Source organism: Polypterus senegalus, chromosome 18, assembly GCF_016835505.1.
Source record: "Polypterus senegalus isolate Bchr_013 chromosome 18, ASM1683550v1, whole genome shotgun sequence".
Classification (NCBI taxonomy): Eukaryota; Metazoa; Chordata; class Cladistia; order Polypteriformes; family Polypteridae; genus Polypterus; species Polypterus senegalus.
This window is the reverse complement of record NC_053171.1, coordinates 65,000,011-65,025,535: the sequence shown is the minus strand read 5'-3', so window position 1 is coordinate 65,025,535 and position 25,525 is coordinate 65,000,011. Positions and strand designations below refer to the sequence as shown.

The following is a 25,525-nucleotide window of genomic DNA, read 5'->3' as shown; positions in this document are numbered from 1 at the left end:
TTACTTGAAAATTCCAAAGTTGTAATTTACCCTGAAGACATAGTGGGTGGCTACATAGAAAAGGAATAAGCATTAATTACTTTATAAATCAGCTTGCCCTCAAATTTGATGCAAGTCTAAAGGTGTATACTTATTAAATATATTAAAATGCATATACAGAGTCCAGTTTCCCAATGACAAATATCTGAAATTTTTATTAACTTGGAACAATGGTAATAAGATTTTTTTTCTCTCCTAAAATTAGGAGATGCTGTTAAGAAATGTGAAGCTTCAAAATGAACATTTTCAATAACATTATTTTAAAAACATTTTACGATATAAAAAGGTAACTATTACAGTATTTTTTTTCTTCTCAGCTAAGCATTTTTGAAAGGTTTGTGCTTTAACAGATTAAACTCTCAATGAAAAAAATCAATAAAAAGACATCTAAAGCAAAGTAGAACTAGACAAATGTAATAAAAACAAAGACTTGGTCAAGGAAAGCTCTAAAAAGACACTGAAAACACAGACAAATCTACAATAATTACAGCCAAACTGCTTCGATTTTACATCTCAGTTTAGCGCCAAGCCTCTTCGAGCTTCAAGCAGGTGGTCTTTCTTATGCCTCCTTTCTTCAGTATGCTTATTCCGTCGTTCCTCCCTGTAAAAAGAACATGACGATTTATCAAAATGTGTTAAAACTAAACAAAAAAGAGGTTATTGGAGTCATTTTATTGATCAATCATAACGATTTTATAGATGTCTTACGTACAGAAACCTATTAACCCAAAACACATTCATCAGAGAGACCTATGTTAGGTAGGTGGTGGTACACTTTGTTAAAATAAAAAGAGCACTGCAAATATTAAAAAAAAATTACTATACTCTTCTTGTTGGTTTCCAGAACGAGATCAAGTCATTTGGCCCAGCAAAGCTCATTGTTCCTATTTACTTAATTTTCCAAAATAACCACTAAAAGAACAATGTCTGTCGTCACTTACTCCACATTTGTCCTGTGTGTTAAGAAAAATATTCTCAAATGTTTGTCTTAAATCTGCCATTGACCATTGGCATTTATGTCCCTGTATTCTCACAGCACTAATTTTAAAGCCATAGCTCTGTTATACCAATTCCTTTTAAAATGTTTAGCACTTCAATCATCTCACATCTAAATCTCAGTGTTCTGAAATTAAAGAGTCACTTTCCATGGTCATTTTGAAAACTTCAGTCTTGTAATCTCATAATCTCCATTTGCTTAAGGTTTAACTGCTTCAATCTTTCCTCAAAACTCATCCCTCTTATGTGTGTGTGTTTTTTTATGTATACAGCTTTATATAGCATAGGCATAACCTACCTTGACTACACCCAAAGTGCACTATATAACCCTAACATCGTGTTAGTTATCTTTAATTGCTTCTTTAGGCCGGAGTTATACTTCACGCGACGCATGCGTTGTAGTGTTCATACTTGCGTGCGTACTTTACGTAAATCTGGAGGATTCCACCAGGTGGCAGTGCGAGATATTATCACGGTGAGAACATGTTCGGCTTCTCTGTGTTGTGAATTGCCTAGAACACCTATTAAATTCTGATGACACCTTACCGCAATATCTCTAAAAAGGATGTTTATTGATTAAATCCATCAATCCAGGGATGTGTCCATTCCAGCAAGCATTAGGCAGGAGTGAGAAACAGTCCCTTGACAAGGCCTCAGCTCATTGCAAGGTGAATACAAGCACACACATACACTAGCGTCTTTTTAGTGGCACCAAATCCCCAAATCTGCATCACTTTGGAAGGAAACCGGAGCACAGTGTGGAATACAAGCAGAAAATACCACCAACATAACTCCCTGAGAGACAGCAGTGCTATCGCTCCACCACCGTGACACCCCTATGTGTGTAATTAACAGTATTCATTATTTAAACGAAATTACAGTATATGTAAAATGTAACATACACACTTTAATGCATTTCATCATGAAAGTGATATCAAGTATAAATCTAAAGATTCTAAATGTGCAGAGAGTTGGAATATCATACATGTCACGTGTTCTGTGTGGCGATCTATTGCTGCTTTCCGCTGCTGTCAGGTCCAAGAAGCTCGTAGCGATTAAAAACTGGGATGATGTTTACGATGGTCTGCTTTAATGATAAAGTAAACTACGAGGTTAAAGTGGACATTTGGAGATTAAAACTGAAATTTCCACTTTTAATCACAAAATACACGTTTTCACCGTGTCCTTTATTTTTTTCTCAGTGGATCAAATATAACGCTATACATTATGTTGCTGTTGTTAAGTTGCAAAAATAAAAAAGACGACACAAAAGATGGTATGTGAGACTTTTAAAATGTATCGTGTCATTACATTCGGGAACTATCTACATGTGACAGAAAGCCTCTATGCAGATCCTACGGGATGAATGGTTCGAGATGGTGAAGCAAAGTGCCGACATACAGATGCATTCGTGGTGCTTTTATATTCAAGCGTCACATGTTCCCGATCATAATGACGAGATACATTTTAAAAGTCTCACATACCATCTTTTGTGCCATATATATATTTGCAACTTCACATTGGCAACATAATGTATAGCGCTGTATTTGAGCCACTGAGAAAAAAATAAAAGACACGGTGAAAATGTGTATTTTGTGATTAAAAGTGGAAATTTCGCTTTAATCTCGAAATGTCCACTTTAACCTCGTAGTTTACTTTATTATTAAAGCAGACTATCGTAAACGTCATCCTAGTTTTTAATCACTACGAGCTTCTTGGACCTGACAGCAGGAAAAATAAAAAATAGACGGCACAAAAGATGGTATGTGAGACTTTTAAAATTTATCGTGTCATTACGATCGGGAATATGCGACACTTGAATATAAAAGCACCACGAATGCACCTGTATGTCGGCATTTTGCTTTACCACTTTGAACCATTCATCAAACAGCAAAGTGCGCATATCGATCCCCGAAGGATCTCCATAGAGGCTTGCTGTCACATGTAGATAGTAAACAGAGACTCTGACGTCACGTTCCGACTTTTAGCACACTGCCCCGACTTTTGCTGGTACTGCAACTCGCGCACGTGTCGCGTTAATTTCTGAGGACCTGCTCAGAGGACACGTGAAATGAACGCTGGGAACGCGTGGCAGCCATGATGCGGGCGCGTTCTGAGCGTGAAGTATAAATCGGCCCTTAGACTGAACATGAACAGTGAAGATGCACTTTAAAAAGTTCAGATAACATTTATGCATTAAAATCTAACCTTTTCACTTCCTGTGTCTAAAACTTACATTTCATTTGCCACAAATCTTCCTTGGTCTCCATTTTCGATTTGAGTGATTTTATATTGTCTGCCATTCCACTGAAGTATCCACGTTAAACTTAATGAGCCTGCTACTTATATTCTTTGCTGCCAGATTATTAATCTCTCTATTATAAAAAAAAAAATCTTTGGAAGGGAGACGAGACGTGATGATCTCGGAAGACAATTTTAAGTCCCGCAAGAGACGCTTCAACTTGATCCCAGCTCTTAAAACAGCGACAAGCAAAACACACAGCTCGCCAGCAGATTATCTGACCGCTTCTCTCTGGGTGCGTTCAGCCACCCTACAACCCATTAACCCCCCATCGCGAGCGGCAGAGATGTGAAGTGGCAAAAGGACAGCTGCTGTACAGGCTTTGAAATGATTGGGCAGCTCGCCAGCAGCAGAAAGACAGCAGATGATCTGACAGCATCTCCGCACCCCCTTCAGAATGCGAGCAGCATTATATGTCCTGCGAGAAAAAGATGTAAACACGCCCGGGGACGGAAATAAAGGACAAGTATTGTTTTTACAAAAGTTTTAAAGTAAAAGTGAAAATAATGCCTATGTAACAACTCCCATGAAAATAATCTCTTTAATAATTGTATACCCGGTAAACCAAACCCAGGTGTGGGCGAGCGAAGCAAGCAGGGGGCGGAGCCCCCTAGTCTAAATTAAAATACAGTATTGACCACATCATTATTTGATAAGGTACACCACTTTTTATAACTCTTAAGCCATATTTTAATTTCCATTTCTGCATTTGATTACAAACCTCTCAGATGAGATCTTCAAAAGTCTCCTGAAAAATCAAAGTGTGTGCATTAAGTGTATTATTTATGGTTAATAAACACAAAAAAATTTAATAAAACCTAAAACACCTTACAAAGTAATCTCCCAAGGTTCATCATATACCATCCATACTTCCACTCACCTTGTTTGTGTCTGGTGCTGCTTATAATTTTTCTTATGAGACAGTGTGGTGTTTGCTGCTCCGGCATTCTCTTTAGAATCCAAAAATGGTTTCAGCTTGCCTTTTTATAAAATTAAAAATAAGTTGGTTTATTTAAAGAAGAAAAAAAAAAGATTTTGTTAACATTTATCATTTGGATTTGATTTATAAAGCTACAATTTCCTAGTGGTTGAAAAGAAACACAAGGGTAGCAGAGAGACTCGGTGAGAAGATCGATACACCTGGCACCCCGGCAGGCTGGTCAGCTCACTCAGAGTTCCATAACTAAACAGAGGTGTGGGCTGATTCTGTCATGGAGCCTTGTTAATGTAGGACCATTACACTTTATGGATATTTGTGTAGTACGTTAATTATTTTCTTCCTCAAAGAAGATTAAAAATGCATTGTTTTTAGAAGATCGCATAAAAAAGAATAACGTACAAAGTGGCATTTTGAAGTACTTACCTTTATGGGGCTGGTATGCAAGAGGTCGAGCAAGACTGGCTTTTAGGTCAAATGTAGGTTTCTTATTTGTTGCTGGTGTGCTGACTGTAGCCTTGGTGGCATTACCTTCAAACTTGAAAGGAGTGACCACTAAGTAACAGGGGAGAGGAAAAAAAAAAAAAGTTTGACTAACTTGATAAAAATTATAAAGCACATGCCGAGATCCAAAAATATGTAGCCATGTACTTAATATTTTAAAATTGTCATCAGTCTAAAGAACCTTAATACTCATTTCACACTACATGCCCATTCTACTCTGACAACATTGTGAAAAACAATAATACCTGGGATCTATTAAAAATAAAACACCCCTGCTGCAAACAGAGCTGAGCTCTATGGGTACAAACCAAAATATAAATGTTGAAAAAATAAACTAAAAAGTGTTAAATACTAGATGACAAGAAGGTGGTAGTTTCTGTACTCAGTTGCCCAGTGTGCATTTCTGTATATGACACAAAGAAGATTTCTTTGCAAACACATTATTATAAAGAATATAAATGATTCACATGTGATTAGAAATATTTAATGTGATTTACACACTAAAAATATACCTATGGTAAGAAAAGAAAAAAAAAAATTGGTCTTCACTTGTAAGCCACTTCTTCACAGCATCAGAGTAAAAAAGGAACTAGATTTTATATTCATTGAATTGAAGTAGCTTAGAGGGTTCTCTCTTTTTTAAAACTACCTCTGAATTCAATCTGTTTGTACAAAATCTTTCAGTAAGTAAATCACAAGTACAATGCAGGAAGAGGTGGGAAAATAACTCCATAAGAGTTGTACAATTACCAGACGTTTTCAACTTCTCAGTGTAGTTTTACCACATCTTACTGCTCCCTTGAACTCACTGTTGGTTATAAACACTACTCAGAAGTGATGGTATACTTTATAAATTTAAAATTATTTTTAAGGCATTACCAAAACAAAACTCTTATGTTCAAATCTGTGTCACTCAACAACAGAACAAAGCGGGGGTATCCCACAATTTTACTATAAACGAGCCATTGGGTAAATTAATACGGACAATTTATGCAGACACTCGCCTGGAGTGCTTGATTCCTTTATCTTAAGGAAGGATTTTACATAAGTTATTGCATGCTGGTTGTTTTATGTTCAAAACACATTAACTTTAAGAGCCTTGGATTTAAGAAAAATTTAACCACAGAGAACCAAATATGATATCTACTTCGTAGCAAGATTAGTGGCATCAAAAAATAACCAGCCAGCCACAATGCTGAAACTTTTCTGTCATATTTAAAAACAATAAAACAAACCTAATTTAATTACTCCTTTCTTCAAACCTTCATTTGAAATGCCACATATTTCAATTATAAAAATGAAAATTGAAGTTCTCTATTACCTGTTTTGCTGCATGATCCCGGTGGCACTGGCTTTTCCACAGTGCACTTTGAAGTCCTTGATGCTCTAGTTGCTGAACTGTGTTTGCATTTCTCAGCAGATAGGGACATCCTTGCTGGAGTCTTTGCCAACGAGTACTTGTACTCATTATTCTTAGTCGCCTCAGAAAACCTGAATAAATATGTCACAAAGATTGAGAGAGAGAAAAAACATTCATGAACAGATTTCACCTAAGTAGATCTCAGTTCCAAGAGAGACACAAACACCCGATTTCTTCTTTTCCATTCCTATCAAAGAAATGTAGTGTATGGTGATTTTTTTTTTTCTGACAGTCAGTGCACTGACCTGGTTGTTCACAGAAACTCATGTAAATCATTATCCTGGTTAGAGAAACCAGGTTATTGTTCTCTGAGAAAGCTCATTAAAAAAAAAAAGAGGTAAATATCTCTGTGAGTAATTTGGTCATTTGCTCAAGTAAAACCCTTAGCCAGGTTACAGTTAAGTATTCGGAGTTCCGCACATGTCCGTTGTACTCTGCTTACCTGATTAGCTTTGCACTTGCTTTCAGCAGCCACAGGCAGAAGCATCTACAAATACAAACTTCCTACTTCAAATGTTTTAGTGATTGCATTACTGCTTGTGGTTGAAACGATCCGTCTCAGTATTTCTGAAATCACTATTATGTCGATGAGTAGAACAGACAGTGCTAACCTCAGCAGCACAATCTCAAGAGCAGGAGGTTAATTTGTAAAAAGTAACGTGCATTAAATAGTCAGATTACTTTTGAAAGTAAAAATTATCCCGACTCTAACGCAATAAATTGTTACTAATAATATGGAGCATTTAAGTCAGAAAATGAAAAATAAGTGCACAATTGTGTGCAAATTTCTTGAGCTATTTTTTTTTTACCAATCTGTTAAAATTCAACAAATAGTAATTGTGCATTGTAATTTTCAGAAGTACGTCACGATTAAGTTCTCTCATCTGAAGGGGATGTGCTCACTTCCTTTCACTTAGAAAAATCATGTTCATTGATCAGGCATGTCCAATCTTTTGCCCACAACCATATTTCAAAAATTGTGCCTTTCTCATGGATTTGAATTTTTAAAAGAAAAAAAACAGAGATGCATTCCTTGTTATCAAAACATTTTTTTACACGCTATTAATAAGAAACAAATCTCTGTTCTCTGCATTTCCTCAAAGGTTTGCCTGTCCGCTGAAATTACTTTGTGCTGGAAATCAAAGAAAAAGCTAACATCTCTTATACTACTACTACTACTACATTTTATTTACATAGCGCCTTTCCCATGCTCAAGGCACTTCACACAGTGTAAGAAGAACGGCAGGGGATACAGCAGGCATGTCAAACTCACTACCATTGGTGGGCCACTTCGACTGCCATACTGTACGTGTGTCAATGGGCCGCACTGTAACAAATACTATTATACAAAGTTACTGTAGCTTTCTTTCCAATACTGAAAACTTAAAAAAAATGTAACATTTAAAGAAAAGCAATTTATTTCCATACCTCTCCATACAATAGTGTACAATTAGAGTCTTAGCCTATTAGCTAGGTCCTTATATAGGAGTCTTACAGTGTGAGATCTATTTCTTTTGTCCCGACACTTGGCATCTCTTGTTAGTAACCAGTTCATCAATATCAGGCTTGAAATCTTGTGCAGCTGCAACTTTTATGAGGGATGAAAGGTGCTCGACGGTAAGTCTTGAGCGATGTGGGGTTCTGGTAGCTTTCATTAACGAAAACAATTTCTCACAAAGGTAAGTGCTTCCGAACAGACAGTACTCTCGATGACAACTTACGGATCTGCACATACGAGGGTGGCAGGTAAGCATACAAGCCTGGCACACCAACTTCGTTGTATTTTGCCTTCAGAATAGAATCTGACTGCAGTTCAATCAATTCCATTTGGATGTTCTCAGGCGAATTCTTAATGTTGTAAGAGAACAGCGCAAAGTCCTGTTCGTGTGAACTGAAATCACGAAAACGCACACTGAATTCATTGCTCAGTAATTCAAATTGGAAAACAAATCCTCCAAAATTCGAATTTTACTTTACTAAGTTTACTTCAAAGTTTATATTGTAAAATAAGCCCATATGCAAAAAGCCACCTGACCTACACTTATTTTACAAACTCAAAATCACAAAAATATGTTAATAACCAACTCACCAACTTCTCACGTCCACTTCAGATCTTCAGCTGTAGTCTGCACTAACTGTTCGTTACAATACTAGCACAAAATTACATAAAACTAGAGCAAAAAATGTGAAAATACGCAAGCTATTACTACTCGTGATGGTCAGTTCTGCCCAGTGGCCAGTCTCAGCAGCCCAGCCAGTAGTGTAGCCTAGCAGGGGCGGCTCTAGGCTTGTTGGCAGAGAAAGAATCGGTGGCCCCTTCGCCCGCCAATGTCAATATGGTATCTTATGCATGGCGGATGGCCACGTCAGTTGCGGTGCTGATGACACGCTGATATATGCGTGTGTCCGTAACTTGAAAACCAAGTGGCGGCCCATGATATTCTCATTACGGCAGAACGTTATAATACTACATATAGCTTACTGCTCCGACTCTAGCGACATTAGTAAATACAGCGTACTAATTAACAAGAAACGCAATGTTTTTCGGCCACATTGCCGTCAGCTATGTCGTTACTTTCTCTTTCTGTTTTATATTCAATATATATTGGCATGACGGCCCTGTGCAGGTGCACAGTTTGCACATGCCTAAGGCCGCCCCTGCTGCAACCTAGCACGTCAGTTGTGACGTTCAAGGCTCATGGCTATACTAGCAGATGACGTTTCCGGTATCGTAAAGCCATGGGAAAACATGCTTTTGTCAGAAAGCAGAAGTAAGAAAAGTCAATAAGTAACGCTGAAGATGCAGAACGATTCAATCACAAAAGATAGTAATCATTTTGTACAAGTTCAGTGCTAACTAGGATCTGTCATGCGGGCCACACAGATTTCTGTTGCGGGCCGCGTGTTTGACATGCCTGGTATACAGTATATAGCATTATACTAAACCAGATAAATAAATAAAGAAGAGTAAGATAATAAATTCGGAGAAAGGCCTAACAGACAACATAATTGATGGTCTAGCACACACACACAGGTTACATGAGCATCTTGACTTAGAGGTAAACTGAGAGAAGGGTAATAAAGTTAGGTAGAGTTAAAAGTATTCCTGAACAGATGAGTTTTGAGTTGTTTTTTAAAAGAATTCATGGAGTCAGCTGACCCGATTAATTTCGGTAGGTCATTCCAGAGTCTGGGCGCTATACAGCTATAGGCCCTGTCATCCATGGAGTGTAGGTTAGTGTGAGGCACAACAAGATTACCAGAATCAGAGGACCTTAGTGGGCAGACAGGCACATAGTGATGGAGGAGGTCATTGACATAGTTTGGCAGAAGGTCGTTTAAGGCTTTGTAGGTTATTAGTAGAATTTTATATTCAATTCTGTAAGACACAGGGAGCCAGTGAAGGCAGAGCAGGATGGGTGTGATGTGCTTGCTGCTGCTGGTTCAATTCGAGCCAAGTTTTGACACTGGAGCAGTGATATAAGATTAGAATGGGCACCTGCCAGTAGAGAATTACAATAATAGATGCAGAATGTGATAAAAGCATGGACAAGTTTCTCAGCTTTAGAAAAGGAGAGAAAGGAGTGAACACAGGATATGTTATGAAAGTAAGACAGTTTCTTAATGTGATTTACGTGGGTGGAATAAGAAAGGGAGGAATCAAAAATGACACCAAGATTCTTTGCAGTAGAGGCAGGTCTGATGAGATCACAGCCAAGATGGACTGGGAAGGAGCTCATTTTATTAAGTTGCACTTTAGTCCCAATTTGCAGGAGTTCAGTTTTGTTGCAATTTATTTTAAAGAGTACTGCTCCATACAGGTATTAATTTCACTGAGGCCGGTTGTGAGCTGAGAAAGCACTGACGAAGTTTCACTTTTAACAATGAAATAGAGTTGAGTATTGTCTGCATAAGAATGACAACCCAGTCCAAAACTATGAATAATAAGGCCAAGAAGAAGCATATAAATACAGAAGAGAAGAGGACCGAGCCCTGACGAACTCCTTGTGTGACTGGCGCAGAGCTGGATCTGCTGTTGCCAAGACTAACAAACTCTTGCCTATCAGTGAGATAGGACTTGAACCACTGGAGGGCAGTGCCAGAGATACCCAGCATGTTCTCCATTCTGGACAGTAGAATGTCATGTATGACAGTGTCAAATGCTGCACTGAGGTCTAATAGAATTAATAGCCTGGTTTGTCCAGAGTCTGCTGCCATAAGCAAATCATTGGTTACCCGTAGCAGAGCAGTTTCACAGCTGTGCTGCACCCTGAAACCAGACTGAAAAGGGTTCCATCAAATTATTAGAGGTTAAGTAATTGGTGAGTTGGAAGGCTACAACACGCTCAAGAACTTTTGACAGAAAAGGTAAGTGGGAAATAGGCCGAAAACTGTTAAGATTGTCAGCATCAAGACCAGACTTTTTAACATTGGGGTTACAGAAGCGATTGTAAACGTGAGTGGCACAGAGCCAGTGTCAAGGGATGAGTTTATTATTGTGGTAACAGTTGGGATTATGGCATGAAAGCAGGATTTAAGTAGTGTGCTGGGGATGGGGTCCAGTATACAAGAAGTCGGTCTCATCTTACAAAGCAGGTTATTAACAAACGCAGATGTGACTGGTGAGAACTTAGAAAAGGAGCTGGATGGAGTGGGAAAACAGGGAGAGATATAAACAGACAATATATTTATGTTAGTTGAATTTAGGTCTTTAAATTTGGGCCATATGTGGGTTTGAGTAGTTTATTAACTACAGAAAACAAAACCCTTGGGTTATCGTGGCCACTTTCTATTATTCTGCCATAATGGGTGTTCTTGGCAGCAGTGAGTGCTTCTCTGTAAGCTCGTTGCTGGTCAAAGAAAGCCTGGATGTGCACAGTAAGGCCAGTCTTACATGACATTCTCTCAAGGCGTCGGCCAGCTGCTTTCATAGATCGCAATTCTGAGTTGTACCAAGGAGCTGAATGCTTAAAGGAAATCTCCTTATGTTTTAAGGGAGTGGTTTTATCTAAAGCTGAATGAAGGGCTGAGTTATAGTGATCAACAGGACTATCTAGTGTTGATGGAATAGGTGCAGACAGTAAACAATCAGAAATTGATCCAGAAAGAACACAGGGACAGATATGTTTAAGATTTCTTTAAGAAATTTGTCATTTACAGGTAAGAGGAGGGAGAGATAATGAGACAGACTGCTTTATGGTCAGAGAGTCCCAAATTAGTGCTGTAAATGTTGGCAACAGAGAGTCCAGAAATACAGATCAGATCCAGTATATGACCATCAGAGTGGGTGGGAAAATCAACATCATGTGTCAAGTCAAAACAGTCCAGTAAGGATAGGAATTAATTTCTCAGTTTAGAGGAGGTAATGTCAATATGGATGTTGAAATCACCAAGAAGGATAATTCTCTGGGAGTAAGAGCTTAAGTGAGTTAAAAGTTCAATCAGATCATATAAGAAGGATGCATTGCATTTTGGAGGATGATAAAGAACAATGAGTGATTCTGTTCATTTAAGAGCCAGGCACTCAAGACAATGGACAATCAATTGGGATTCTTTTGATGTTTAAATCTACTCTGACAATTACTGCATGTCCACTTCCTTGTCTTGAGCTGTTAGGCTCTGTGTGGAAATCCAGGATGTATCGCCTCTGTGAGAGACGTAAATTCATTCAGTTTTTGTCAAGTCTCCGTTAAACACAGTATACAGGCAAAATTCCGTTATAACGAATATCTTTACACCGAAATTTCCATTACAACAAAGTATTTTTAATGGTCCCGACAGTTTCCCCATATGACGCGAGTCTATAGAAATCTCGTTAGTACGAAGTACATTCAGCAGATACTTTCATTACAAGGAAGTGCACAAAAGACCTTGAAATGCCTGAATGAATCATCCGCAGAGCAGCTAGTTCTCAGTTCTCTAGGCCTCAGCTCAGTTGTGCACACTGATCCCCAAACTGAAACACTAATTTTTTTTTCTTTCTTCAAACTTTCCTCGTACTGTTTTTTTTTTTTTGCCCTTTTTGTTTCCTGCGGTTTTCAATGATACCTTTTGCTTATTGCTCATTGTCACCCTCCTATAGAAACGGCAGACACGAAAAAACTTTACATTTTTGCAGCTCTCGATTGCGGCAAAAAAAAAAAAAATAAATAAATAAATATTCGGAATTTCACCATCTACGCTGTCAACTTTCTTGAAAATCTCGGGTTGCAAACGTATGTGAACTGCTGCATTTAAAGACGTCAAAAAAGCAGTTTATGTGGGTCAGAGATGCTCATTCAAGAAACATTCCTATTAATGCGGCACTCATTCAAGAAAATGTGAGGTTTGTGAACTCTCTTGGGACCTCCCCTAACTGGACGACACACCGAACAGTGTCGCGAAGTCCGATTTCTGTGTCTATGGAAGACTGTTTATCTGTTGCTGGGGCAACAGCTGGCTCAAAGATATTCTGCGTCTCTCCGCCAAAGCAAACAGAAAAGATATCAATGGGTAATGCAGCCTGACTGCTGTATCTTTGTATAGCAGAGTGGAAGGTCACACTACAATAAATAAGTATGCCATTCCTGTTTCAAGCTGAATAAAGTTAGTTTTCCTAAAGTACTGAGTCTCAGCCTTGTGTTTTGGGGTGCAAAATATGGACTTATAGCGCAACCCTGATCTTTTATGATTTGCTTATGGTTCACTTCGCTGCAGCGCTATGAGCCTGTTTTTGCCCTGCCCCGGCAAAGGACAAATAATCTTCCACAGACGCTGCAATCGCGCTTTGGGAAAGTGTATTATCGCAAGGAAATGCTGACAAAAATTCTCGTCAGCATGACTTGTAGACAGGAGGAGATTAAAATTAACACAAAAGAAGCTATTGAAATGATTACAAACACCTGGGCGCAAGTTAAAGAAAGCACTATAGTAACAAATACAGAATCTCATTACAACAACATTTTTGTTATAACGAAATATTTTTTAGGTACCTGGGAGTTTGTTGTAATGGAAATTTTACTTGTATCAAGTTTGTTGTTAGTGATGAATTTTGATAGCACCAATGCTTTGCCACTTATGTACCTCAAAACATTACTTGTTTCCACTTCTTTTCATATATTGTTTTGTAAAAGAACAATATAATAAAATATTATAATTATGCAAATATCTGTAAGATTTAGGTTATTACCATTATTACTGCAAAATAGCTGTTTTCTAAATCTACAATTTCCCTCAAAGAAAGTGAGCATACATTTCCCACCACTCTCAGTGCCTTAGATTTCTATGTAATACAAATACAGTACCTTTGGAGGACATAGCTCTTTTGCACAAATAACATTTGTTATTTAATTTAACATTACAAGTCTCTTATACAGAAACTCTCTCATTCATAGTAAAAAAGTAAACATAGATTAACTTTTAACAAAAAATTACATTAAAAGTTAATGTCCTCATTTGAAAAAAGACAAAATATAATTTTACTTGTTTTTAAACAAAATCAAAGATTTGAAGCCACATAGCAATAGAACAAAATACAAACAAGTGCCTCATATTGACATATACTGTACTTGTTTGCAAAATACTAAAAAATTTAGGAGTTTGAAGATGAAGCGAATTATATAAAGACAAATGATTGTGTTCAATTTTCCCTGTTACACATCATACAAGGGAATGTTATTTACTACATATAATTAAATATCAATAAACATGTAAACTTAAATGAGAAATAACAACAAACTGCTAATTTGTTATAAAAAGACTAAGTAATGCTTAGCAGATTTGGAACTGGAGAAGAAACCCAGGCCCTCACTATCTGCACAACACTGAGCAAGTCACTTCATCACTTCTAATGAATATGTCATTTATTTGTGTAACACTACAGCTTTCATTAAAGTTTGCAATGTACCTCGCCATTTTGGACTGATGTCATAATCTGAAGTCAGACAAACTTGGACTTGACAGACCAGGCCAGAGTTTTAAAGTTTGAAGTCTGACTTGTGGAAATGTTCCAATTGAAAATTCTGAATTTCCAATTTAAGGTGAATGCAGCAATACTTTTCTATTTTTCTTTACTATACATAAAATGTCTTAAAACAGAATTAGCTGGGGGGTTTTATAGGGGGGTTGGGGGAGATGATCCAAATTTAGGTTTGACGGATGTCCAAACTACAAATCTCAGCATCCTCCAGCACATACCTCACATTCATTTTCTTTGTTGAGAAAATGGAAGGTTTAAATCCACCAGGCGCACCTTCTTCTGTCTGAATGGCAGAGATATGTGACGATTTCCTCCTGAATGAAGGGGTGGCAACTGTGCGCCTCCTTTCCAAAGGAGCTGGGCTGAATATTGCACTGCGGTTTTCCGGTTTCTGTAAAGAAATAGAAAGACATTTAGTAACTCTGCTTATCCAACTCACTGTCAAAAAATGCACATCATTTTTAATTGAAAAAAGGCTTTACAATCAAAGATTTAGGACGAAATACTGCAGTGCTTCAACTTAAACGGGTGTAAAGAAAAATGCTTCATACACTGCAATTCTCAAAGTTCTTTACTTCAAACAATATGTTAAGAGGACCGCAGCAGAAAAGTTATATTAATACATTTAAATGTATTTTTACTCTAAAACATCCTTTGCAACTTTACATTTAAAGAATGTGTAATGGAAATGTTACATCATGTAAAATGTCAACACTGGTTCTGTTGTACTAAAAACTAGCAGTCATGAAATTACCAAAACTGTGGTTTGTTTATTTAAGCAACATAATCGGTAGTTTTCACAATGGTGTGCATTTTTCTAGTAAACAGCACACTCAGCAGTAACATCTGCCTACAATTTATTTTCTTTTGATATCATATGTGACTGGTACCCATCTTAATACAGTGCTTGTTAATTCATGGTACTTCTTTTCTTAGACTGTCAATACAGTTGGAGCAAATGTGACTGAAAACAGAAACAACTACACAGATTTTTAAATATTTATTAAGATCTGAAAATGGTTCAGGTACTTTATTATTTCTACCACTACTACTACTATTGCATTCTTGGAATATGTGGTATGGAAACAGGGAGACAGAGTACATCAGGGAAGCTGATTTGGCTTTTCTGTTAAGTAAAATGGGTTATCTTAATACATTCATGGTGCTACTGCTGTCATGTTGCATGTTGTTTAGACATGCAAGTAAGAATTTCATTGCATTCTGTACTTGTAAAAATATTACTACATCTTAAGAATGCAGGGACATTGTGTACTTGCTAAATAACATGTCCACTAGAGTTGTGGGGCAGCACAGATATCCAATGCACTCTCAAACAAGTAGATATACCATTTAAAGAAAGAAAAAAATAGAATTATGAAAACATCTATTGTGCATCCAGATGAAAGAAATGGCACCGCTTTCCTTTTCTAAAACACCTAGTTTGTTTGAGTTGGATACCGTAAGTTACAATAAAACTCTTGCCCCCTCACAAAACACAGTTTATATGAATGACGTTAAAATATTGTAATGCTAAAGTTCAGTCAAAGTAAAAATTAGTAATTAAAACAGTTTGTTTGTTTGTTTTTTTTCACCATCATAAAGCACAGCTTTAAAAACATACCTTTATTTCTTTTACACAATTTTTATTTTCTTCCAGTCTCTTCTTTTTACGTTCAATGTATGAATCAATAGACTCCATCTTTTTAAAATTGGCTTCATGTAGCCTCTTGAAGTCTGTCATTAAAATGAAAAACATTTTCACATTTAGGTAATTAAGCTGAGTATGTATCTTACAAACATAGGTTTTTTTAATGGATACTCATGATTTTTTTTAATGCTTACGCGAGTCTGCCATTGAATTTAAGTGAAAATTTACTTTATCAGGTTCTGTTCATCCAAGAGCAATACTTTAAGTAGATGAAGAAAGCGTAAAAGCTCATGCTGTATGCTTGATTTGCCAATATGCATTATGTGCATCTAACCCATACCACATAGAAAAATTTGAAATAGTGTTTGATACTCAAATTCAAAATGAAATGCACAACTTGGTAATGAGCACAGGTTAACACATTTATTTTGAAATTCTTAAACGTACTTATGTTTATCTTTATTCTAATACTTCAGGACTGCAATTACAATATGTAGAATGAGCCCTAAACTTTGAAATACTCATTAAAGAAGCAAGTTTCAGAATGTTTTAATGTAACTACAGGGTTACAGAATACAGAGTCTTTATCAGCAACAAGACAATGCAGGAAACAAAACTGGACAGGCCATGATCCCTCTCTACACAAACATTGACCAAACCAGAATTTAATCCTACCCTTCAGGAGTGTCAAACTATGTATATAATTCTTAACATCAACTTTGAATGCCCTTCTTTTTTGATGGAGGATATCAGATTTTGAAGGTGCATTACAACATCTTCTACAATGCACTTAATTGAGGGGAAGGAGGGAGTTACAGCTCTTACAAATATAGACACACTCATTCAACTGAACGATTATAAAACATAATTGCATTTAAGCTACAGTATTCCCAACATCAAAACTTTGTGTATATATAACATATACAGTATTCATAAAAGTATAAAATTGACTGATGTTCATCTCAATGACCACAAGATAACTAACAATTTTTAAGCCAACATAATCCAACACTTGCATCAAAGACGTAGCTGAGCACATTCAGGCTGCATTGAATCTTAAACAGGGGCCCAAGTGGAATACCAATACTTTGAATTTTTGGGTTCACAATTAATAAAATTAGTTTATGGGGACTGTAGTATAGTCCCCAATGCCAAAGTACTAGCTGATTATCCTAAATAGATTTTTATGCCTGTGCTCAAGGTAAAATACATCAAAAGGTATGTCAACAACGGTACAAGAGTTGTGTGACTGTAAAGCACCAAACAATATCAGCTCTCACAGAAATAACTGTGCTATACCGAAGGATTCACATTTCTACATGTAAACTGCTAAACAGAAATGACATTTTTTCTCATTACAATAGCACATATTCTGACATCTTGCTCCATCTCTAAATATTTATAGTTACTTTATGGAAATAAATTCACAAACTAAGACAACTTAACTGAACCTATTTCTGAAATCATTTAATACATGACTAAAGCCGAAAAAACAAAATACTAATAATCAAAGCCAAGTCATTCCTGAGGCAAACAAACACTTTAGCTCAATAGTTCAACTTAGCTAAAAACACTCCTCACTGATTAATTGAGATTACATAATTGCATTTAGGCTATCCTTCACATTTCTTGGTTCATTTCAGTAATAAATATGGGCATAAAAGCAAATGCTTCTCACAGTCCTACAAACCTCTGTATCCGTATCCAAAATGTTTTTATTTATAAAAAAAAAAAAAAAATTTATACCACCTCCATCTATTTTTACATACAGTATACTGGCCATGCATGAATCGGCAGAAACAGGAAGATGAAATGTTCTTCTTCCAGGGACAGTTAAACCGCTAGCCAAAGGATGTCTCACAAACTTATAGCGATTAGATGCACATATATGCAGCATTCAAACTGTACAAAACCAATTTAGATGTTTACCAGTAAGTAACACGATAAAAACCAAAGAAAGCAACTTGTTTATGTCCACTATGTTGGAATATGTTTTTTTCCATGAAGAGTGAACGGTCAGAGCATGAATCGTTGCAATAAGTAGAATCCAATCAGGGAATGACCAAATAAGTATGGACCAGTCAGAGTGCAATTAGAGTCTATGCTTTAAAAACTCATCATTTTCACCCATCCATATACTGCAGTGCTGAGCCTGTGTTTTCAGGGGTATACAACTCTGGTGAGAATTTTCAAAACTCTCTATTTTCATGGTTAAAAACACAAACATATAAATAAATTGGCCTAGCCTAATTGGGTGTACAGAAATTCCCACAAAAGTTAAATTGTTACTGAAAAGAATTGTGAGGAAACCCCACAATCAGCATTGCACAATGACAACAATGATGATGACGATGGTCACCACCACCACCATTGTTTCTTTTCTATATATCCTGGTAAGTGTCAAAGTAGCAACATGCTGAGTTAAACAAACCAGGTCACCATAAGCTCAACAACTTCCTTCAAATTCTCCAGAGGAAAATTTCTAGATGTTTCCAAACTACTCCAGACTCAACATTCCACCACAATCTCCTGGGTCTACCCCATGACAATCCTTCAGTGAGCCATACTTTGCAAACCTCCAATAGGTGGCACCCATGAGTCATCCTACCTACATTCCTGAACAACCTAAACTGGCTCCTTTTGATCCCAAGAAATAACTCTGAAGATTTCCAAAGTATACACTTTTTATAATGTTTAATAAAGCATGCTTCTAAATAAAACTATAAAATAGACATTGAAATCAATTTGTAAAAAGAACAAGTTTCTTACTTGGAGTGGTTGGTTTGGTGGTCGATTTCTGCATATTACTTAAAAGCCTTGCATTACGGGGGATCTTTCCAGAGAAGCTCACAACAGATTTTTCACCTAGGGCAGCAAAAAAAAAAAAAGTATTTTATATAATATATACAGAACTGTACAAAAAATTAAGGCAGGTGTGAAAATAATGCTTTAAACGAAGAATGCTTGCACAAATAAAAGCATTAATAGATTGTTTTTATCGATTAATAATGCAAAGTAAATGAGCAGAAGAGAAATCTAAATCAAATCAATATTTGATGTGACTACCCTTTGCCTTTAAAACAGCATCAGTTCTTCTAGGTACACTTGCACACAGTTTTTGAAAGAACTTGGCACATAAAGTACTGTAGGCTGGTCCTAACATCTTGGAGAACTAACCACATGTTCTGTAGATATAGGATGCCTCAAATCCTTCTGTCTCTTCATGTAATCCCACACTCGATGTTGAGATCAGGGCTCTGTGGGCCATACGATCACTTGCAGGACTCCTCGTTCTGCTTTACACTGAAGACAGTAGTTCTTAATGACATTGGCTGTATGTTTGGGGTTGTTGTCCTGCTACAGAAAAAGTTTGGGGCCAATCAGACACCTCCCTGATGGTATTGCAAGATGGAGAAATACGTTTGTATTTCTCAGTATTGAGGACACCATTAATCCTAACCAAATTCCATTTGCAGAAATGCTGCCCCAATCTTGCAATCTACCATGCTTCACTGTTGCCTGCAGACATTCATTAACGTACCGTTCTCCAGCCCTTCGGTGAACAAACAGCCTTCTGCTACAGCCAAATATTTCAAATATTTTCAGATTTTGACTCATCAGTCCAGGACACCTGCTGCCATTTTTCTGCATTCCAGTTCTTATGTTTTCGTGCATAACCGAGTTGCTTGGCCTCATTTCCACATCGGAGGTATGCCTTTTTGGCTGCAATTCTTCCATGAAGACCTCTTTTGGTCAGATTTCTCTGGATAGTAGAGAATGGTTCTACTGAACATCTTCCAGTTTTGAAGGGAAGTAAGCATGATGCGTCTTTCATCTGCCAAACTAAGTTTCCTTGGCTGACCACTGTGACTACAGTCCTCAACATCGCCCGTTTCTTTGTGCTTCTTAAAGAGAGCTTGAACAGCACTCTGCTTTGAAATCTTTGCCTGGGAGAGACTGTGCTAATGTACTATTGTTGCTGTGCTCCTATGACCTGTGACATGAAACAATCTTCCACAACCTCACCTTGGTAGCAGAATTTGGCCGTTTCTCACCCAGTTTTAAGCCTCCTATACAGTTGCTTTTGTTTCAGTTAATGACTGTGTTTCAACCTACATGTGAAAATGATGATCATTAGCACCTGTTTGGTATAACTTATTTAATCATACACCTGACTATGCACCTATAAGAAATGATGCTGGTTTGAAAACCTGTCTAACACACACATACATATATCCATACATACATACATACATATATCTCCAGCAAGTCTGGTAAAGCCAAACAGTTATTAGCTTTTCATTCCATTCTCTTTTGTCTCATTTGCAAACTGCTACTAAATATACAAAAATCACCTTCAACTGGGAATCCAGTGGCATATACCTAAAACAGACTTTAATAATTTACACAGCATTTACATCTATTCCTTTACCCTGTCTAAGTATTAAGCTTCAGTGACATCCAAATTACTGAAGTGTAAATGGTCCCCTGAATAATTACATAAACAAACCATATGATGTGCAGGGCCTAAAAAAACAAATAAAACCCATTAGTCAGAAATTACCCATTCACATGTGCAGCCTTATCCCTTCAATTCTAATAGCACATTACCTTTGTTTTCTTTTTCCATGGCCTTATCAAGAGTCATAATGTCAGCATTCACTTCATTATTCTGTATTTTCTGCATAACTTCTGAAGTTTGCTGCCCCTTTTCCTCTTCTATAACAACCTAAAAAGCAAACACATGCATACATAAAATTAATTTTACTACTTAAAGCTGCTATGAGATTCTTGCTGTTATGTCAATGCCCACTATACAATTTCAAGTAAAAGGTACACCAAAATGAACCAAATCTCAAGTGTATGGCTTTGAAGGGGTTAAACCAAATATTCACTTAATTAGTCCATACAACCATGCCATAGACTGACTCATTTTTGATTTGAAATTCCTAAGCAGACCTCTTCTCTGTTAACTCCCCCATACTGCTCAGCGTTTTGTTTTATGGATTTCAATAGCAGTCACATAATCTATATACTATGTGAATTCTAAAATATAATGCTATGGTTACTTTCTTCATCACTTTTTTTTTTATAACATGTTACATTATTACAGATCTATAGGTTAGGGCAATTTCATATCACAATACACATGTAAGAAAGGGACATTAGTTGACTTGATCTTATTGTTGTTTTTTTTTTTAATATTTGATGCCCGGTTTACTTTCAGTGTCAGCTCCAACTGATGCTCCTCAAGCACTAAGGTGGGACCCTGCTCTATCATGCATGTTAAAACTAATGGTTTCATTTGCATGCATCTTCTTTCTGGCTTAGTGCAAGAATGCACCAAACTAACAAAACTGGTGTAAAAATAAAGAGACAGCAAAACAACTATCAACCAAACATTTTAGATAATCTCATAGGCTGCCAAACACTCCAGTCCCCTGAAGTGTCCTCCATATTTTATTTTTTTAGAATTTAGAACGACAGTTGTGCCTAACATACGTGTGCTTGTGATGTTGGATGAAAACTAATAATGTATACGCACAGAAAAACCCAGTCAGACATGGAGAAAATTTACCAGTGCCTGGTTATGGGATTTAGTTTGATTCAAGAAGCAGCAGTGCTAGGCATTGTGGCACCCAAAATAAATAAACATCTTATACTTGCTTGCAAAAAAAAAAAAAAAAATTCTTGACCTTAAACTTTAGTTTAGAAAATGGATGGCTAGGCTTTTGAATGACTGTTATGATTATAACATAATCCATGAAACCTTTGTAATTAGCATTAATCTTTACTCAGAAAAGTATAACTATACAGCAATTGACTTAATTTACACATTTATTCACTTAATAAAATGACTGGACCAATCATCAGCTATATCTGGCAGTTACCAGTTTCACAAATTACTTTTATGTAGTTTAATTTTCTAGCAGCTCCAAAGTGGAATTCATATTTATTGTGAATCACTGCCCGACACCGAGGCCCCAAACCTTTAGTAATCACCTTCATATAATTCAGACAAATATAACAACATACTTAAGATACTAACCTGCATGTCTTCTTTTTTAAGTGTTCCAGTGGTACGGCCACGTCCACGCCTTTTAGTGACAAAGGTCTGAATAACTGGATCTTCCTTACCAAACTCATTATCATTCTTGTTGGCTGAAGTCAAGTGATTTGATTGGTGTTCTTGTTTCTGCCAATTCAAACACTTAATATCACGTTCTTGTTTTAATCCATTTTCAAAGTAATGCCAATATTTAAAAAAATGCTTATACATTTTAAAATATTTCAATTTCAAAAATTAATACATATTTCAATAAAAATTGAAGAGATATTTGATCTAACATCTGAAAGGCATTTTTTTAAGATAAGAAGCAAATCTTAAAAAACGTATTTACTAAAAATGCCTTAATTGCAGTTGGTGACTAGAGCTGAACTATGCACAGGGCTCTTGGTTAACTATTATCAAAGCAGCATTGTTTGCAATGGACTCTCAAGTGTCATCCTCACAGACTTTTAACAGCCAGATCTGAGAAACACTTGTGTTAAACACTGCTTATTTTAATAGCAATGTTTAATTGGTGTAAACAATGTTAAGAATAAAGCATGCCTTGCTAAACATGCGGCCCCCTATGAAGAAGCCAGTCAAACAGATGGTTATTGTAATAGACACAATTAAGACATATACTACAGAATGTAGATTTAAGTGAGCAGATTTGCATTATTAACTGCATAACATCCCAGCAAAAAAGGTTATTTTTCAAACTGTCATTCATTTGTTTTGTAGCTAAAACTTCATTATAAAACATCAGACAATACTTATATTAGTTGCAAATGATGTTTATATATTTTTTGTCTGGTAAAGCTTAAAATTTATTATGACTTACCGCTTTACCAATCAGTATCTACTGCACAAGGTTGCAGCACCAGAAGGATAAGCAAAAACATTTTATGCAGTACTGTAGGTTATAATGACAATACATTGAACTGAAAAGAAAAGACATTGACTTATTACCTGTTCATGTGAAGGGCCATTTTGCAGCTTAAAGTGTTGCTTGAGTGCTTTAAGAAGTTTATCGGCCTATGGAATTAAAATACACATTAGTTAAATTTAGTTTGTGAAGTCATTAGGTGTCTTTTTAATATAACCACTTCATTATATTACTGAAAAAACATATTAAAACACAAACAGGGCCACAAAAGTAAGTGTATTCTCACATTTGACAAGCAAGCACCACTACCACTGTACAACTGTGTGGATTAACTCACAGCAGACCAGCCTTCTTTTAAATGCCGAGTGGCACAAACCACAAAGTCACAGGATATTAAATGCATACTTTATTATATGACTAAAAGCCTTTATTATTTAACCAGTTTCTGTAGGATTTCTAATAAAAACACAGATACACACACATTTAAACACTATTACATAGAAACAGATATGTAAATAGATAGATAATGCCCTTTTTACAGCCATCATGTTTTCCACCACCTGTGATTTATGCGAATGTTTAGATTTTGAAATACAGAAGTAGATGCAAAAGGCACAATATAAAATGCTAGATAGAAATGAAGAGCAATAAAAAGAAGATCGATATATACTTAAGCAATTAGATACACTGTTCAGAGACGTTGCCTTTTTCAGTGGCTGTGATTTATGCAAACTTTTAAACAACAGGACCTGTAGGAAAAGTAAGCATTATACGACATGGTAGACAAATATTAAATAGTTCAGCAATTGAATACTCCGTTCGAATTCCTGATTAAGGCCGTTTTTTGGAGAAAGTAATACAAGCCTCCAATTAAACACACACTGGGGTCAGGGTTACCTCTAACAAACTAGTATTCAGCGAATCAGATTAAAGATACTGGAAGTATCAGAACCGCGTTTACACCCTTCCATAAATGTAGAAACATAAAACTGAAAAATTATGAACGTGTTTTTAAATAACATCAGTGCCCTCATCAGTGTGATGCTTGAAAAAAAGCGCATAGTCTGATGACAAATGCGTCTCTGTATTTCATTAAAGTCATACCTCCAACTAGAACGATACAAATCGAAATCAAATCATACCCGTTAATAAAACTGGGAAAACATTACATCATGCTTTTCTAAAGCACATACACAGAGAAATGAGCTCTGCAAATTCTGGAAAATAATCTGTTTCGGAATTGTCTCGTGGAAGAAAACAACAAGAAGTCGAAGTTTATCTATGTGATCGTAATATATCAGAGCCACCCCGTAAAGGAGTGACAAGTTCATTTTTTTATTTCAGACATTTTTGCCTATTATAAAAGAAGCTACTCGACATCACTGCTGCAGCTCAGTGCCAACTTATCCTTTGTTAAAAGCCTTCGAAAACATAACCGTAAAACACGTTTACCTTCATATTCGCCTTCAAGCCTACATCCTTCGCGAGCTGCTGTAGCTCCGCATATTTTAAAGATTCTAAATCCAGATTCATTTCTGTCAAATCAACAAATCAGTCACAGAAAGCAAACAACAAAAACTCTTGACGTTTCCTTGCAAGGTCTGCACGATCAAATCTGCGCGCCGAGCCGTTAAGCAAAACAATTTGAAATTTGCGCTCGGCAATTGGCTTCGCTTAAGCCCGCCTTTTTGCGTCGCAACGCCTAGTAGTAGGCAGAGAAGTGGGGCGTGTCTTTATTGTGTGGTACGGTGGCCTTAATGGGTCAAACGTGAACTCGCTTTAAAAAGAATGAAATGTTTAGTTTCAACGTGGTGTGTCATTACATTAACGTGTAATCCACATGGACTTTATGACACACATCTGGGCACTTTTAAGTTCAGTATCATATACTCTAATAAACACACTTTGCACATGTGTCAGAGGGAGAATATTTCTGTACATTGGGTGTTTTTCTTTTTCATTAGGCAAAAAAAAAGTCAATAGATAAAAGGCACCCTTTGTTGAGACCGGAGTGATAAGTGAAAAGGCAAAACTCCTGAATAATTCCGGCAACGGATTATTGTTGATGTCTGTGTGCAAGACGTAGATTTTTACTGGTCTTGTTAAAGAGTCGTGTGCTTTGAAGATTAAACTGCTTTGGATCTCGTCAGCATACCAGATTGTGGTAACTAACAGAACTGCCTGTTTCCTTAAGTTATGAGAATTAACATTGTTCTTGGATCATTGGTTTCTAATCAGCATACAGAGGTATATGTACTTCTTGATAGTGGACAACAATACTCTTTTTATTTTTTTTTTAACCAATTAAAATATGTTCAAACTGTTGATAACGTAAGGAAACTGGTGGAGACTAAAGCAGTTATATACTGTACTTCTGCAGGCAGTGGGTGGTGTTCGGATGCTGCGAAAAGAAAGAGTGCCAGCATAAGGGACAGTTTTGCTGAGGGCCCTCTTTTCCTGCAACTGCATCCACAGCACTCTGACGGAGTACAGTAATGGCCCATTCGGAAATGCCATGTCCTGCTTCTTCCTCCTGCCTGTTTGGAAAAGGCTTGGCTGGGACAAGCAGGGCAGCTCCTACCATTACAACTGGGACCCCCGCCCCTTACCCCCAACCCCAATGGTTCTACACGGACGTCATCTGGTTCATAAAATTGTGGTTCATAGATTGGAAGGAGTACAAACTCAGCCACAGGGTATGCACAAACCAGTGTGTTTCTTCGTGCCGGTCCCAGGCCCGGATAAATGGGGAGGATTACGTCAGGAAGGGCATCCGGTGTAAAATTT

General features: G+C 36.8%; 1 protein-coding gene across 2 annotated transcripts; it reads right to left on the bottom strand.

Moving 5' to 3' along the window:
- Nucleotides 1–357: 357 nt before the first annotated feature.
- nusap1 (nucleolar and spindle associated protein 1) lies at nucleotides 358–24,363 on the bottom strand. Of its 2 annotated transcripts, XM_039741502.1 has the most exons (12): nucleotides 24,191–24,363; nucleotides 22,822–22,887; nucleotides 21,853–21,999; nucleotides 20,415–20,532; nucleotides 18,573–18,668; nucleotides 15,777–15,889; nucleotides 14,374–14,546; nucleotides 6,100–6,269; nucleotides 4,701–4,829; nucleotides 4,218–4,317; nucleotides 4,059–4,085; nucleotides 358–640 (listed from the first exon to the last, which is right to left on the bottom strand). In XM_039741502.1, the coding sequence occupies exons 1-12, from the start codon at nucleotides 24,269–24,271 to the stop codon at nucleotides 553–555; spliced, it is 1,308 nt and encodes a 435-aa protein (XP_039597436.1). In that variant the 5' UTR covers nucleotides 24,272–24,363; the 3' UTR covers nucleotides 358–552. The 2 variants fall into 2 exon arrangements, with proteins under 2 accessions (XP_039597436.1, XP_039597437.1); XM_039741503.1 differs by lacking the exon at nucleotides 4,059–4,085.
- Nucleotides 24,364–25,525: the final 1,162 nt, after the last annotated feature.

Coding starts and splice junctions, on each gene's coding strand:
- nusap1 (XM_039741502.1), bottom strand. CDS start 24,271: ATGAATCTGGATTTAGAATCTTTAAAATATGCGGAGCTACAGCAGCTC. Junction 15,890..18,572: donor CACCAAACCAACCACTCCAA/GTAAGAAACTTG, acceptor TTTTAATGACAG/ACTTCAAGAGGCTACATGAA. Junction 6,270..14,373: donor ACAAAGAAAATGAATGTGAG/GTATGTGCTGGA, acceptor ATATTTATTCAG/GTTTTCTGAGGCGACTAAGA.